Source organism: Jaculus jaculus, chromosome 3 (genome assembly GCF_020740685.1).
Source record: "Jaculus jaculus isolate mJacJac1 chromosome 3, mJacJac1.mat.Y.cur, whole genome shotgun sequence".
NCBI lineage: Eukaryota > Metazoa > Chordata > Mammalia > Rodentia > Dipodidae > Jaculus > Jaculus jaculus.
Genome location: NC_059104.1, coordinates 72499618 through 72514697, shown reverse-complemented (window position 1 = coordinate 72514697; position 15080 = coordinate 72499618). Strand labels below are relative to the sequence as shown.

The 15080-nt window shown below is 41.1% G+C and overlaps 1 protein-coding gene across 1 annotated transcript in view; it reads left to right on the top strand.

Moving 5' to 3' along the window:
* The window catches only part of Zmym5 (zinc finger MYM-type containing 5), a 38094-nt gene that overhangs the window by 9194 nt on the left and 13820 nt on the right, over positions 1-15080 (top strand). Inside the window, exons 3-4 of the mRNA XM_004665890.2 lie at positions 4679-5159; positions 5383-5473. Coding sequence (XP_004665947.2) covers positions 4689-5159; positions 5383-5473 — 562 coding nt within the window. The 5' untranslated portion in view covers positions 4679-4688. The remainder of the gene's footprint in view (positions 1-4678; positions 5160-5382; positions 5474-15080) is intronic.

Below are 15080 nucleotides of genomic sequence, written 5' to 3'. Positions count from 1 at the left end.
CCCCCATTCCACTGAAGGCCGTCCTCAGTGGGATTGCTGGTATCCATCATTGCTGTGGGTTACGAGATGTGAGAGCAGCAGTCAATCCTTGTGAGGGGTAAGGGAGGTAATGCCTCTGGACATTACCTTCTGCTCTGTGGCTCCTTTTTTTTTTATTATTTTATTTATTTGAGAAAGAGGCAGATAGAGAATGGGTGCACTAGGGCCTCTAGCTGCTGCAAACAAACTCCAGACATATACATCACCCTATGTATCTGGCTTATGTGAGTCCTGGGTAATCAAACTTTGGTCCTTTGGCTTTGATGGCAAGAGCTTTATTAACAGCTAAGCCCCACTGTGTGGCTCTTAAAATCTCTCTGCCCCCTCTTCAGCAAAATTTCTGAGTTGTAATGGATGTGTTTTAAGTCTACATGAGTATTGTGCTCTCAGCAGCTTCTGAATTTCTGCTTTGGTACATTTTAAGTATCATCACTGGTTGTCAGGCTTGCCATTGAAGCAGCACTCTTGCTCATCTTGACAGTTTCTCTGTGGTTTCACCTGGGCCATGACTGATGTTCAAGGGTGGTTTATCTCCTTGGTTCTCCCTGCCTTGCTTCACACACTCACCACCAGCGCAGGGGAACCTGTAGTCAGGGAACCTGTAGCCCAGGCCTGCTCATGCTGCATGTGGGCTACCACCAGTTCTAGGAAATGGGCAAGTTTTTATATGATCAATTTTGCAACCACCAGTAAGACATCTTCATTTTTCTTAACTGTTTTGGTTATTCAGCTATTGTTTCTCTGCTGGTCCTTTCCAGTATATAGTAGCTTTATACATACATACATACATACATACATACACACACAAAAATGTTCATTGAGCATAGCAAGTGGACCATGATATATTGTCTATTCATAGGAAGTTGTCAATAAATAAAGTTTTTTAGGGTTGGAGAGATGGCTTAGTGGTTAGGGTACTTGCCTGCAAAGCCAAAGGACCCAGGTTTGATTCTCCAGGACCCACGTAAGCCAGATACACAAAAGGACACGTGCATCTGGAGTTCATTCGCAGTGGCTAGAGGCCCTGGTGAGCCCATCCTCCCTCCCTCCCTCCCTCCCTCCCTCTCTCTCTCTCTGCCGATTTCTCTGTCTCTCAACAAAATAAATAAAAATATTTTTTTTAAGTTTGAGTAGTTCAGCCAGGCATGGTGGTGGACACCTTTATTCCCAATACTTGGGAGACAGTGTAAGGTTTGGGAGTGACCAAGACTATGCAAACCACTCTGGACGGGGGACGGGACCATGAGCTGCCAGGGCTGTCTCACAAGAGAGAAGCACCACCAACCTGAGATTTCAAGTAGTGGACTTTATAGACCTTTTTCAGTTGGGGGAAGGTGAGGAAGGGAAAAAATTTTCCTCTGTTAAGTTGAATAGAAAAGTTCCTTTAGGGGAGATCATTACATTAACCATTTAAAATAGCTAGGGTGCCGGGCGTGGTGGCGCACGCCTTTAATCCCAGCACTTGGGAGGCAGAGTTAGGAGGATTGCCGTGAGTTCAAGGCCACCCTGAGACTCCATAGTGAATTCCAGGTCAGCCTGGACAAGAGTGAGACCCTACCTCGAAAAAAAAAATAAAAATAAAAAAATAAAATAGCTAGGGTGTGAGACCAGAACAGTGACCATGTGACTTAAGAGAGAAGGGGGCAAGAAACCATGGCCTGGGGCATTGTTAGGCAAGGAGGGGATAATGACCTGGTGGTTTCTTGAGGAATGTGGATAATCCACTTCCTTATGCCTCTGTCACTATTCTGTTGTCCTTGGTGACTCCATCTTGGGAGCCCATTCTAACCTAACAGTCTGCCACCCTGAGACTACATAGTCTAGATCAGCCTGAATGGAGTGAGACCCTACCTTGGGGGGGAGGGGAAAGGGGGAGGGATTTTTGGCTTTGAGCCAAGCATAGTGACACATGCCTTTAATCCCAGTACTTGGAAGGCCTAGGTAGGACAGTCACTACCTATGGAGATTTAAATGGAAAAAAATCTAGATAGGTTTTCTAAAAAAACTAAATTGTATTGAGTTTTGAGATTTTCACATAAAAATGCCTTTGAGAGCTGTTCATGGTGGTACACACCTTGCCTTTAATCCCAGCACTCGGCAGAGGTAGAAGGATTGCCGTGAGTTCGAGACCACCCTAAGAATACAGAGTGAGTTCCAGGTCAGCCTGAGTAGAGTGAGACCCTACCTCGAAAAACCAAAACAAAAAAAGAAAAAAGAATGCCTTTGAAGGTGGGTTTGGTAGCACATGCTAATCCAAGCACTTGGGAGGCAGAGGTAGGAGGATCACTGTGAGCTCCAGGCCACCCTGAGACTGCATAGTTAATTCTAGGTCAGCCTAGGCCAGAGTGAAACCCTACCTGGGGAGGTGGGGAGCTTTTGAAGACAGGTATAGTAATCATTGGAGAGGTAGAGGAAGGAGGATTGCACTTGTGTGTTTGTTGGCCTGCTTTAGCCTTCAGTGCTGGAATTATAGGTGTGAGACACACCTAGCTAGGATTGTAGAATTTGAGGCCAACCTAAGCTAAACAGGGAGACCCTGCCTCAAAAAATAATAATAATAAAGCTGGGCGTGGTGGCACATGCCTTTAATCTCTGCACTTGGGAGGCAGAGATAGGAGGATCATGGTGAGTTCAAGGCCACCCTGAGACTCCATAGTTAATTCCAGGTCAGCCTGGGCTAGAGAGAAACCCTACCTCGAAAAACCAAAACTAAATAACAATAATAATAATAATAATAATAAAGTACAAAAGCCTGACTGGAGGACATAAGCTCCCTAAACAAAGATTCAGAAAATGTATATAGTGTGTTGTTATGGGGGTCCGGTGTCGCACAGTAAGACGATCAACTCACGGAATGTAAGGCAAAGTTTTATTGGGTAAAAAAGAAAGAAAAGAAAAAAGTCTGGTACATCAGGTCTGCACACCAGAGGTCAGGATGTCAGGATGCAGCCCCGAACTGTTCAGGGTGTCAGCTTTTATTGGAAATAACAACCTGATGTTTGGGGGGGGGGGGGAGACAGGGTGGGAGTTAAACCATAAATCATGATTCACATTTTACTGTTACAGCCATAAAAGTAATTTTAAACATAGTGGGGAATAGAAGATGATAGGGAAGGGGAAAAAAGGAACTTGTAAACAGGTCTGTTGGTCAGTTACAGGAAGCACCTGGGGGGTGTGAGGTCATCCTAGGACCAGGAGTCTCTGCTTATCTACCCTTAAGGATTTTGCTCAACAGTGCAGGTTGGGGTAATGCTATTCACACCAGCAGAGCCTCCTGCTTATCTACTATCCCCATCTGCTTAAACAAGTCTTTCATTCCATTCTTTTATGAGCTCCTACAAGGAAGTGACTTCTATTTTTCTCTAAACTAGGTATAAAGAAATGTAGAGAAATATAGCATTTTGCTCACTTTACAGTGTTATATTTATATTGAAAGCAGAGAATTTGAAGTGACAAAAGACATAAAAAAATAGGGATTAGATTGTTAAAGACACTAAAATAGATAAAAGCATATGGAGTATATTAAGGACCCTGAGTTACTGATAATTAATAAAATTTTAATAGTTTTATTTGATTTTGAGGCAAGGTCTCACTTTACCTTAGGCTGGTCTGCAATTCATTTGGTAGCTCAGGCTGGCCTAGAATTCATGGTGGTCCACCAGAGCTTTCTGAGAGATGGGAATTTTTTGTGCCACTGTGAATGTGTGGAGGTCAGGACAACTTTTGGATCAGTCATCACCTTCCATTAATGGCTCCATTTTTGAGCTTCCAGGAAATTCTCTGCCTCCCTTCTCGCCACATGGAATACAGGATCCTGCTACAGCTTGTGGCTTTAACATGGGATCTGGGGATCCAAACTACTCAGAGTTCAACAGCAAGTGCTTTATCCACTAAGCCATCTCCTTAACCCCTGCTAATATTCGTATTTCCTAGAAAAATTAGACTTTTCATACTGTGAATGGACAGTAGCATAAAGTACTATAAATTGAATATTTTCTCTTGTTTGGTTGGTGGTTGGGGTTTTTCTGGGGGGTGGGGTTTCAAGGTTGAGTCTCAGGCTGTCCTTGAACTCACAGCAATACTCCTACCTCTGCCTCCCCCTTCCGAGTGCTGGGATTAAAGGCGTGCACCACCATACCCAGCTTTGGTTTGAATGTTTTTTAAAAGACTATTAAACTACATAGTTTCCATCAACTTCCACAAAGTAAATATTGCTAACAGGATAAACAGGATGAGTATCATTTTAAAAGATTTTTAAGCCAGGTGTGGTGGCACACGCCTTTAATCCCAGCACTCAGGAGGCCAGAGGTAGGGGGATCACCACTCTGAGACTACAGTGAGTTCCAGGTCAGCCTGGGATAGACTAAGACCCTACCTCAAAAAACAACAACCAACAAAAAAAATTTTTTTAATTTTACCAGTGCTACTTATTTGCAAGAAAATGAGAAAACAAAAATCTTCTAGCTGGGCTTGGTGGTACACACCTTTAATCCCTGCATTAGGGAGGCAGAGATGGGATTTCTATTAGGTCAGAGCCACCCTGAAACTACATAGTAAAGTTCAGGTTAACCTGGCTCAGAACCCTACCTCAAAAAAAAAAAAAAAAAAAAAAAAAAAATCTTTTCTCTATTTCTTACAGATTCTTCAGCATGGATAAACATTCAGTGGAAGGAATAGAATTGACCAAACAGACTCTTGCTTTATTAGGGAGTTCAGCCATGGCTGTTACACTCTTGGACATGGACTCATTTGGTGATCCAGGTAGTCCTTTAGTCAGTACATCTAGAAGCACAACAGTGGAAGACGATGATGTTGTATTTATTGAATCAGTACAGCCTCCTGTTTCTGCTCCAGCAGTAGCTGATGAAAGAAACTTTGTATTTACATCATCAAAACATGAAAAGCCACAAGGAAATTATTCCATAGTTCTTCCCTCTTCAAAAGATTTGGCTTCTCAGAAGGGAAATATATGTGAAACAATTGTTATAGATGATGAGGAGGATACAGAAAATGGAGGGGAGGAGAAGAATTCTGCCAGTTTTACTGAGTGGGCACCTCTTGGAAATAAAAATAATCTCAAAGATTTGGATTTCTCCACTTCAAGTCTTTCAAGAAGTAAGGTAAATTCAGGTATAGGTAATAGTGTTATCACTACAGAATTGACTCTGATATTACTAATGTTACCACATTAGGTGTGAGCTCTGAATTCTGGGCAAGATGTGAACTTAGTGATTACACATGTAACATCACTAGAATACCAACATGGGAGATGTCACTAAAGGACTTCAGCCAAGTAATTTTGGTGTTAATATGCAAACATGCACCCCATCTTTAACTTCACAGACCAAGACTGGAGTAGGACCTTTTATTCCTGGTAGGATCATTGTGGCAGATGTACTTCAAAATGGGAGATTTGCAACTCAGCATAATCCTGGTAAGCAGTGAGTGTATTATTTTGTTACTTAAGTGAATAAACTTGAACTGTTCTTTTTAGAGCTCACATTTATTACATTCCATATGAAGTAATTTGTTGGGTTTTATATTAAGATAGGATATTTTACTTAATAGCATTACTGAATTTACTTAATGCATTCTACTTGGTATCTAAAATTTGAGGACTTTTTTTTAAACCCAGTGTTTACATTTGATGTGTTTTAATTGTAAGTCATCATAACTATCTTCATCACCCTTATTTGTAGAGAAGGGGTATATTAACTCAGTGATAGAATGCATATGTAGCATGCTTGAGACCCTGTGGTCATTCTTATTCTACAATAAATGTTGTAGGACAAGAAGTTGGATAATGAACTAAAGGTACAAATTAATATTTTTTACATATTTATTGAATTTTATTATTTTACAGAAACACTTTAATTTGTTCTTCCCCCTCATTTTTTCCCCCCGAGCTGAGGACTAAACCCAGGGTCTTGCACTTGCTAAGCAAGCAGTCATCTGCTGAGCTAAGTCCCCAACCTCCCCCCTCACTTTTGAAAATTTTATTTATTTATTTGCAAGGAGAGAGAGGTCATCTAACCACTGCAAATGAACTCCAGATGCATACACCACTTTGTGCAACTGGATATATGTACCCACTGGGGAATCAAATTAAGGTCATTAGGCTTTGCAGGTAAGCGCCTTAAGTGCTAAGCTCTCTCTCCAGCCCTCCTCCCTCATTTTGTTTTTTTTTCCTCCTCCCTCATTTTTAAGATAGGGTCTTGAGTAGTGAAGGCCGGCCTGGAACTACTGATCTTCGTACTTCTACCTTCCAAGTGTTAGGATTACATATGTGTTCTATATTGCCCATTGGCATCTTGACTTTTACTTTTTGAGTATTTAGGGACTACTTCCCTGATTTAGTGTTTTTGTTTGTTTGTTTTAATGTATCTGCAAGCAGAGAAAGAAGAAGAAAGTGAGAAAAAGAGAGTATGGGCATGCCAGGGCCTTTCACTATTACTTCAAATGAACTTCAGATATACATACAACATATCAGGCTTTCATGAGTACTAGGGAATTGAAGGCCAGCAGGCTTTGCTATCAAGCACCTTTAACTGCTGAACCATCTCCCTGACCCTAATTTTTTGTTTTTTTGAGGTAGGGTTTCACTCTAGCCTAGGCTGATCTGCTAGGATTAAAGGCGTATGCCACCATGCCCAGCTTAGTGTTTTTTATGGTTTTTTTTTTTTTTTTTTTTCCCGAGGTAGGGTCTCACTCTGGTCCAGGCTGACCTGGAATTAACTCTGTCATCTCAGGGTGGCCTTGAACTCTAGCAATCCTCCTACCTTTGCCTCCCAAGTGCTGAGATTAAAGGTATGCTCTACCACGCCTGGCCTCTTAATTTTTTTTTAAGAAAGAGAATGAGTGTTCCACGGCCTCTAGCCACTGCATACAAACTCCAAACACATGCACCACCTTATACATCTGGCTCATGTGGACACTGGGGAATAGAACCTGGGCCCTCAGGTTTCACAGGTTTGATTCCCCAATACCCATGCAAAGCCAGATGCTCAAAGTGGCACATGTGTCTGAAGTTTGTTTGCAGTGACAGGCAACCCTGATGTGCCCATGCTGTCTTTCTGTCTATAAATAAATAGAAATATTTTTTTTAAAAAAACAAGTAATAAAACATTAGCAATTCCTTCTTACGACTTTTCCTTGATTACTGTTTTAATTTTAGAGACAGTAGAGAATACTTTTAGGAGTTCTTGACTTTTTGTGGTTTGTATTAGCCTGTTAAGTTTTAAGAAAATTGTTGAGAAGCAAGTGCATCTTAAGAACTTAAAGTGTGCAGAGTAGCATACCTGTAATCCTAGCACTTGGAAAGTGGAAGTAAAAGGAACAGGAGTTCAAGGCCAGTCTGTGCTACCTGAAACACTGTCTCAAATAAGTAAACAAGCTTGAATAGCTACAGAGTATTTTTCTGAGGTATACATCCCTGTATCCTGTTTTTATCATTTATATGCTTTCCCTTTTTTTCTTTTTAAACACTATACTGAATTGATAAATTTATTATATTTTTTAACTATTTCTGAAATTAAAAAAAAATGCTGTAAGGTACTTGAAACAAGATAATGGTGTATATCCCAGACTGGCCTGGACCTTGTAACTCCTGCTGTAGCCTTCCAAGTACTGGCATTACAGGCATTTTCTGCCACACCTGGCTATACTTTTTGGTCTGTTGATCCCAAGGGTTGGTTGGTTGTTAGGATTTTTTTTTAATGTTTTGTTTTCTTTTTTTTTTTTCATTTTTATTAGCATTTTCCATGATTATAAAAAAAAATCCCATGGTAATTCCCTCTTCCCACAGTTTCCCCTTGTTAAGATTTTTTTTTTATATTTTTTTAAATTTTTTATTTATTTGAGAGCGACAGACACAGAGAGAAAGACAGATAGAGGGAGAGAGAGAGAATGGGCGCGCCAGGGCTTCCAGCCTCTGCAAACGAACTCCAGACGTGTGCGCCCCCTTGTGCATCTGGCTAACGTGGGACCTGGGGAACAGAGCCTCGAACCGGGGTCCTTAGGCTTCACAGGCAAGCGCTTAACCGCTAAGCCATCTCTCCAGCCCTTGTTAAGATTTTTTATGTCTGTCAATGAATATATTAACAACTAAAAAAAAAAAAACTGAAGCTTAAGAAAATTTTAAGGACTAGGGAGATGGCTCAGTTGATAAAGTGCTTGCCACTCAAGAGTGAGTACCAGAGTTCAGATCCCCAGCAGCCTAATTAAGTACCTTGTGGATATGGTGGCCTACTTGTAATCCCAGGGCTCAGGAAGCAGAGACTGGATTCCTGGGGCAAATTAGCTAGATAGACTAGCCAAATTACTCATTGAATGATAATGTGAATTTTATATATATATTTACAATTTTTATTAGCATTTTCCATGATTATAAAAAAAATCCCATGGTAATTCCCTCCCTCCCCCCTCACACTTTCCCCTTTGAAATTCCATTCTCCATCAAAATATTTTATTTATGTATTTACTTGAGAAAGAGACAGGAAGAGGCAGGGAGAAACAGAGAATGAGCACTCCAGGGCTTCCAGCCACTTTAGACAAACTCTAGACATGTGTGCCCCCTTCTCTATCTGGCTAACATGGGTCCTGAGGAATCAGACCTAGGTCCTTAGGCTTCACAGGCAAATGCCTTAACTGCTAGGCCATCTCCCCACCTTTTTTTTTAAGGTTTTTCGAGGTAGGATCTCACTCTGGCCCTGGCCAACCTGGAATTAACAATGTAGTCTCAAGGTGGCCTTGAACTCACGGCAATCCTCCTACCTCTTCCTCTCGAGTGCTGGAATTAAAGGCATGTGCCACCACGCCCAGCAGTGTATTTGTTTTTGATAGAATCCTACTGTGTAGCTCAGGTTGACCTGAAGTTCACTACGTAATTAAGCAGGTCTTGAACTTTACCCTCCTGCCTGTGCCTCTGCCTCTGCCTCCAAAGTGCTGAGATTACAGCCTACCATACCTGGTTTTGACTATTTTAAGTGAAAGAAATTCATTCAAAACAGTTAGTGAGAGGTTGGAGAGATGGCTTAGTGGTTAAAGGTACTTGCTTGCAAATCCTGCTGGCCTGGGTTTCAGTTCTCCTGCCACCCACATAAAGCCAGACACAAAAAGTGGTATAAACTTCTGGCATCGTTTGCAGCAGCAAGAAGTTTTGGTTAATCCCAGCACTCAGGAGGCAGAGGTAGGAGGATTGCCATGAGTTCGAGGCCATCCTGAGAGTACATAGTGAATTCCAAGTCAGCCTGAGCTAGTGTGAGACCCTGCCTCAGAAGCCCCCCTCCCCCCCAAAAAAAGTTGTTGGTTTTTTTTTAATAATTAAAAATAACAAAAGCGAAAAGAGTTGCTTTACATTTTTAGACATCTCTTTAAACTTTTTGCTTAACAGAAGATAATGAGAAGCTATTTAGCTTCCCATATCAGTTTCCATTGCCGGGCATGGTGGCACATGGCTTTAATCCCAGCCAGCACTTGGGAAGGACAGGTAGGAGGATTGCCTGAGACTATAGTGAATTTCAGGTCAGCCTGGGCTAGAGCGAGACCTTACTTTGAAAAAATAAAAATATCTGTTGCTGGGCTGGTGAAATGGCTTAGTGGTTACGGTGCTTGCCTGAGAAGCCTGAGGACCACATAAGCATGATGACAAGATGGCACATGTGTCTAGAGTTCTTTTGCAATGGCTGGAGGACCTATTGCACCCATTCTCTATCTGCGTCCCTCTCTCCTCTCTCTTCTCTCTCTGTCTGTCAATACAAATGATTTTATTTTTCTTTTTGTTTTGTTTAAGGTAGGGTTTCACTCTAGCACAGACCTGACCTGGAACTCACTCTGTATTCTCAGAGTGGCCTTGAACTCATGGCAGTCCTTCTACCTCTGCCTCCCAAGTGCTGGGATTAAATTCATCCTCCACCACACCCAGCTTGAATATTTTTTAAATCTGTTGCCATCCGCCGTTCTATTTTTTAATTTATTTATAAGTAATTTATAAATTCTATTTATTTGCAAGCAGAGAAAAAGAAAGTGGGCACACCACAGCCTCCTGCCACTGCAAACAAACTCCAGACACATGCACTACTTTGTGTATCTGCCTTTACATGGGTACTGGGGAATCAAACCCAGGCTGTTGAAGTATGAGGGAATAGAAGAATCTCGTTTGAGGCAATAGAAAACACAAAACTGGTATAAATGAAGCAAATTATGTCCGTAACTATATACACCTTTTTTTTTTTTTTTGAGTATGAACTGAATTTATAGCATTCCTGTAAAGGTTCTCTAAAGGTTTGTTGAGGACAAAAGTTGCTATATCTTTTTAGGCATATGTATTTACTTGGCAGTAGGGACTTGAGGTCTTACTCTATCTAGCCCAGGCTGACCTCAAACTTATTAATCATCCTACCTCTGCCTCCGGAGTGCCAGGATTAAAGGCTTTCTCCACTCTGCCTAGCTCTAAATTTTTTTGTTGTTATTGTTTTTGTTTTTTGAGATAGGGTCTCACTCTAGTCCAGACTAACCTGGAACTCACTGTGTAGTCTTAGGGTGGCCTCAAATTCACAGCAATCCTCCTACCTCTGCTTCCCAAGTGCTGGGATTAAAGGTGTGAGCTATCACGCCGGGCTTGGTCTAAAATTCTAAAGAGAATGTTCCCAAGTTACCAGGTAAAAGGTGATTGTGAAGGTGTCTTAGATGCTTTCTTAAAATTTGAAGTCACTATCAATTTAAAGAATAGAAATTTTGCAATAGAAATATTGTTTAGGGCTGGAAGGATGGCTTAGCAGGTAAGGCATTTGCCTGCAAGGCCAAAGGACCCAGGTTTGATTCCCCAGGACCCACGTTAGCCAGATGCACAAGGAGCACATGTGTCTGGAGTTCGATTGTAGTGGCTGGAGACCCTAGCATGTCAATTCTTTCACTCTGTCTCCCTCTTTCTCTATCAAATAAATTAATTAAATTAAAATAAAAAGAAATGTTGTTTAGTGAGGCATGTTAGCAGGTGGAAGGAGAATATTTTTAGGCATTTGAGTTTGCGATGAAATAAATAGCACATGTCTATCCATTGGCCTGTGGATATTGTACATGAGCTGTTAAGTGCAGTTGTAAGAGGAAAATACACTTGTGATTGTGCCTCCTTTTCCAACACTTTTCCTAGAGAGGAAATGCCAACATGAAGAATCAGTCTTAAATTAATGGGTGTAGGTGTCAGATGTATGATTTATATTTTGTAAAGACTGATTAAGAAAACAGTATAAACTAGGCATGGTGGTGCATGCCTTTAATCCTCAATACTTGGGAGACAGAGGTAACATATTAATCTCTGAGTTCAAGGCTAGCCTGGGACTACAAAGTGAGTTCTAAGTCAGCCTAGGCTAGAGTGACACCCTACCTTAAAAAAAGAAAAAGAAAAAGCAATGTATTTGAAATTATTTTATCTTGTGTACTATGTCACTGGACTGTCACAGGCATATTCTGAAATCCCTTTTGGAGTGGCATATAAGAGTAGTTGGAGTATGTGGAATGTAAACTAGATTATCTATTCAGTGACTTCAGAGAATGATTTCAAAATTGTTTTATAAGCATATGAATACTGGTCCTCAAAGTACATATTATGAACTTAGGCTACTTTATATTGTTTTTCTTGTTATATTCCTAATTGAGAATGGTTCATATCAAAATCTAGATGTTAGATAAAGTGGTACATACCTATAACATCAGCCCTTAGGAGCCTGAGGCTGGAAGATAATGAGTTCAAGACCAGCCTCTGCTATTCTAGCATTTGAGACTACCCTGGGCTACATAAGACCCTGTCTCAAAAACACAAAACAGGGTCTTATGTAGCCCAGGCTAGTCTCATATATGAAACAGTAGCTGGAGAGATGGCTTGGCAGTTAAGGCATTTGCTTGCAAAGCCAAAGGATCACAAGGGAGCACATGCATCTGGAGTTTGTTTGCAGTGGCTGGAGGCCCTGGCATGCCCATTCTTTCTTTCTCTGTCTCCCTCTCTCTCTTTCCCTCTGCCTCTTTCTCTCTCTCAAATAAGTAAATTAAATTAGACACACACAAAACAGGGCTGGAGAGATCACTTAGTGGTTAAGTGGTTCCATTCCCTGGGACCCACATAAAACCAGACGCACAAGGTGGCACATGTGACTAGGAGGCCTTGGTATGCCCATTCTTTCTGTCTCTCTTCTATCTGTTTGCAGATATATGAAATTTTTAATATTTATTCATTTACTTGAGAAAGAGAGGCAGATAGAGTGGGCGTGCCAGGGCTTTTAGCCACTGCAAATGAACTCCAGACACATGCGCCTCCCTTGTGGCTTACGTGGGTCCTGTGCAATCAAACCGTGGTCCTTGAGCTTCGCAGGCAAATAAATGCCTTAACCACTAAGCCATTTCACCAGCCCAAATAAATTCTAAAATAAATTCTAAAAACCACAAAGCAAACAAAAATTCAATTCAGAGTATAAATGAAGTATAATTTTTGTTTTGTTTTTGTGAGATAGAGTCTCACTCTAGCCCAGGCTTATGTGAAACTCACTCTGTAGTCCCAGGCTAGCCGCAAACCCACAGTGATCCTACCTCTGCCTCCAAAATGCTGGGATTAAAGGCGTGTACCACCATGTCCAGCTAAATAATGTTTTTGTTTGTATGTTGTTGGTTACAACTTGACAATAGGCATCTGAAAATATGCTGTACAATTCTTTTTCTCTTATTTTGTGTTTTTGTTTGGGTATGGTTTGGTTTGGGTTTTATTGTTACTGCTTTTGTTTTGACACAGAGCCTTACTCTTAGCCTAGGCTATACTTGAACTCATAGAAATCCTCTTGCCTTGGCCTCTTAATCACTGGGATTACATGCATGAGGCACTACCCATAGCTATATATGATTTTTTTTTTCTTTGAGGTAGGGTTTTACTCTAGCCCAGACTGACCTGGAATTCACTGTATAGTCTTAGGGTGGCCTCGAACTTACACATTCCTCCTGCTTCTGCCTCCCGAATGTATGATTTTTTTTACCTGTTTCAAATTTCATTTCAAAATACAAAAAAAAAAGGGGGGGGGCTTCCCAATTCGGGGTAGAACATAAGTCATCCATGAAATGGGCTAATCATTTTTTGTTGCTCATTTTTACTGTTCACCCAATTTGAATACCTTGTTTAAGTGTTACAATCTTAGATTTGGTTTTTGCTTATTGGTTCTAAACCGGGAAAACTGAACTGTTAAATTTTTTATTTCTTACTTGTTAGAGAGGGGGTGGGCCAGAGAGAAAAAATAATGGGTGCAGCAGGACCTTGTGCCACTGCAAACGAACTCCAGATGCATGCACCACTTTGTACATCTGGTTTTATGTGAGTACTAGGGAATTGAACCCAGGCCAATAGGCTTTGCAAGCCAGCCCCTTTAATGCTGAGCAATCTCCCCAACCAAGAAACCTCTGTTGTTTTGTTTGTTTTCATTATTGTTTCATGATGCTGAGGACTTAAATCCAATTTTAGGAATGCTAAGTACATGTTCTACCACCAGCAATGCAAAAAGAATTTATTGCTTATTGGGGTTTGATTTTTACCTATAAGATAAAATAATTAGAAAATAGGACCAAAAAAATCCATGGCAGGGCTGGGCTTGGCAGCACACGCCTTTAATCCCAGCACTCGGGAGCCAGAGGTAGAAGGATCACCATGAGTTCGAGGCCATCCTGAGACTACATAGTGAATTCCAGGTCAGCCTGAGCTAGAGTGAAACCCTACCTCGGGAAAAAATTTAATAAATGGCAATTTAGAACTAAAAGTATACTATGATTATTAGTGCTGGTAGTGTTGTAAGAGGCCTTCGGAGTCAGTAACGGGACTGCACCACAAGCCTCTTGTTAATGATTTTGTTGTGGTTGGTAGTGGTACACCTTTTTTTTTAATTACTTATTTGGAAGCAAAAAAAAAAAAGAAATAGAATGAAGAGAGAAAGCAGGCATGACCACTGTGCTGCCTGGGCCTCCAGCCACTCCAAGTGAACTCCAAATGCATGCACCACTGTGCATTTGGCTTTATCTGGGTACTGGGAAATCAAATTTGGGTCATTAGGCTTTGCAGGCAAACACCTTAGCCACTAAACTGTCTCTCCAGCCTGTCTTTTTGCTTTTCTTGTTTTTTGGAGACAGGTTCTCACTCTGTAACCCATACTGGTCTGGAACTCATTCTATCCCAGACAACCTCCCAAATCTGAAGTTTGAAAAAACAGTTCTGGGCAGGCATGGTGACGCATACCTTTAGTCACCTCACTCTGGAGGCAAAGATTGGAGGATCACAGTGAGTTCAAGGTCAGCCTGGGCCACAGTGAGACACTGCCTGAAAAAGATCAAATAAAGAAAGAAAGAACAGTTCCTGAGGCTGAGAAGATGACTCAGTAATTAAAGGTGCTTGCTTGCAAAGTTTGCTAGCCAACTTTAATTACCAAACCACCCATATAAGCTAGATGGGAAACATGGCACATGTGTGTAGTATTTGTTTGCAGTGGCATGTGACCCTGGCATGCCCATACACACACATATACAAAACATTTTTTTAAAGCTGCTCTGAGTAGGAAATGGTTTTATATGCCTATAACACTAAATACTTGGATGACTGTTGATCATTTGAGTTTACAAGTGCCATTTACTAAAAATTCATGTCAAAAAAATTATCTACCATAGGGTCCTCCTTCTTGAAGCTTCCATATCACCTGTGACGGTTAGACTTGTTAGACTCTCAGGTCCTATCTCACGCCTACTGATTTAGAATGGATATTGAAACAAGATTCCCTAGTGATTTCACACCTTCCAAGGCTCAGGGTCCGTTACAAAGAGGGGGTGGAAAGAATGTAAGAGCCAAAGGAAGAGTAGGACTCCTTACAACGTGCTTCTCCAGACACAAAATGGCCTGGATATCCATGACCTCACAGTGCCTGACACTACCTACACAAGACCATCAAAAAAAGATTCCCTAGTGATTTCATATATGTGTGTGTGTGTATAGGTATGCATATATGTATAAGTTTGAATAGCATTTG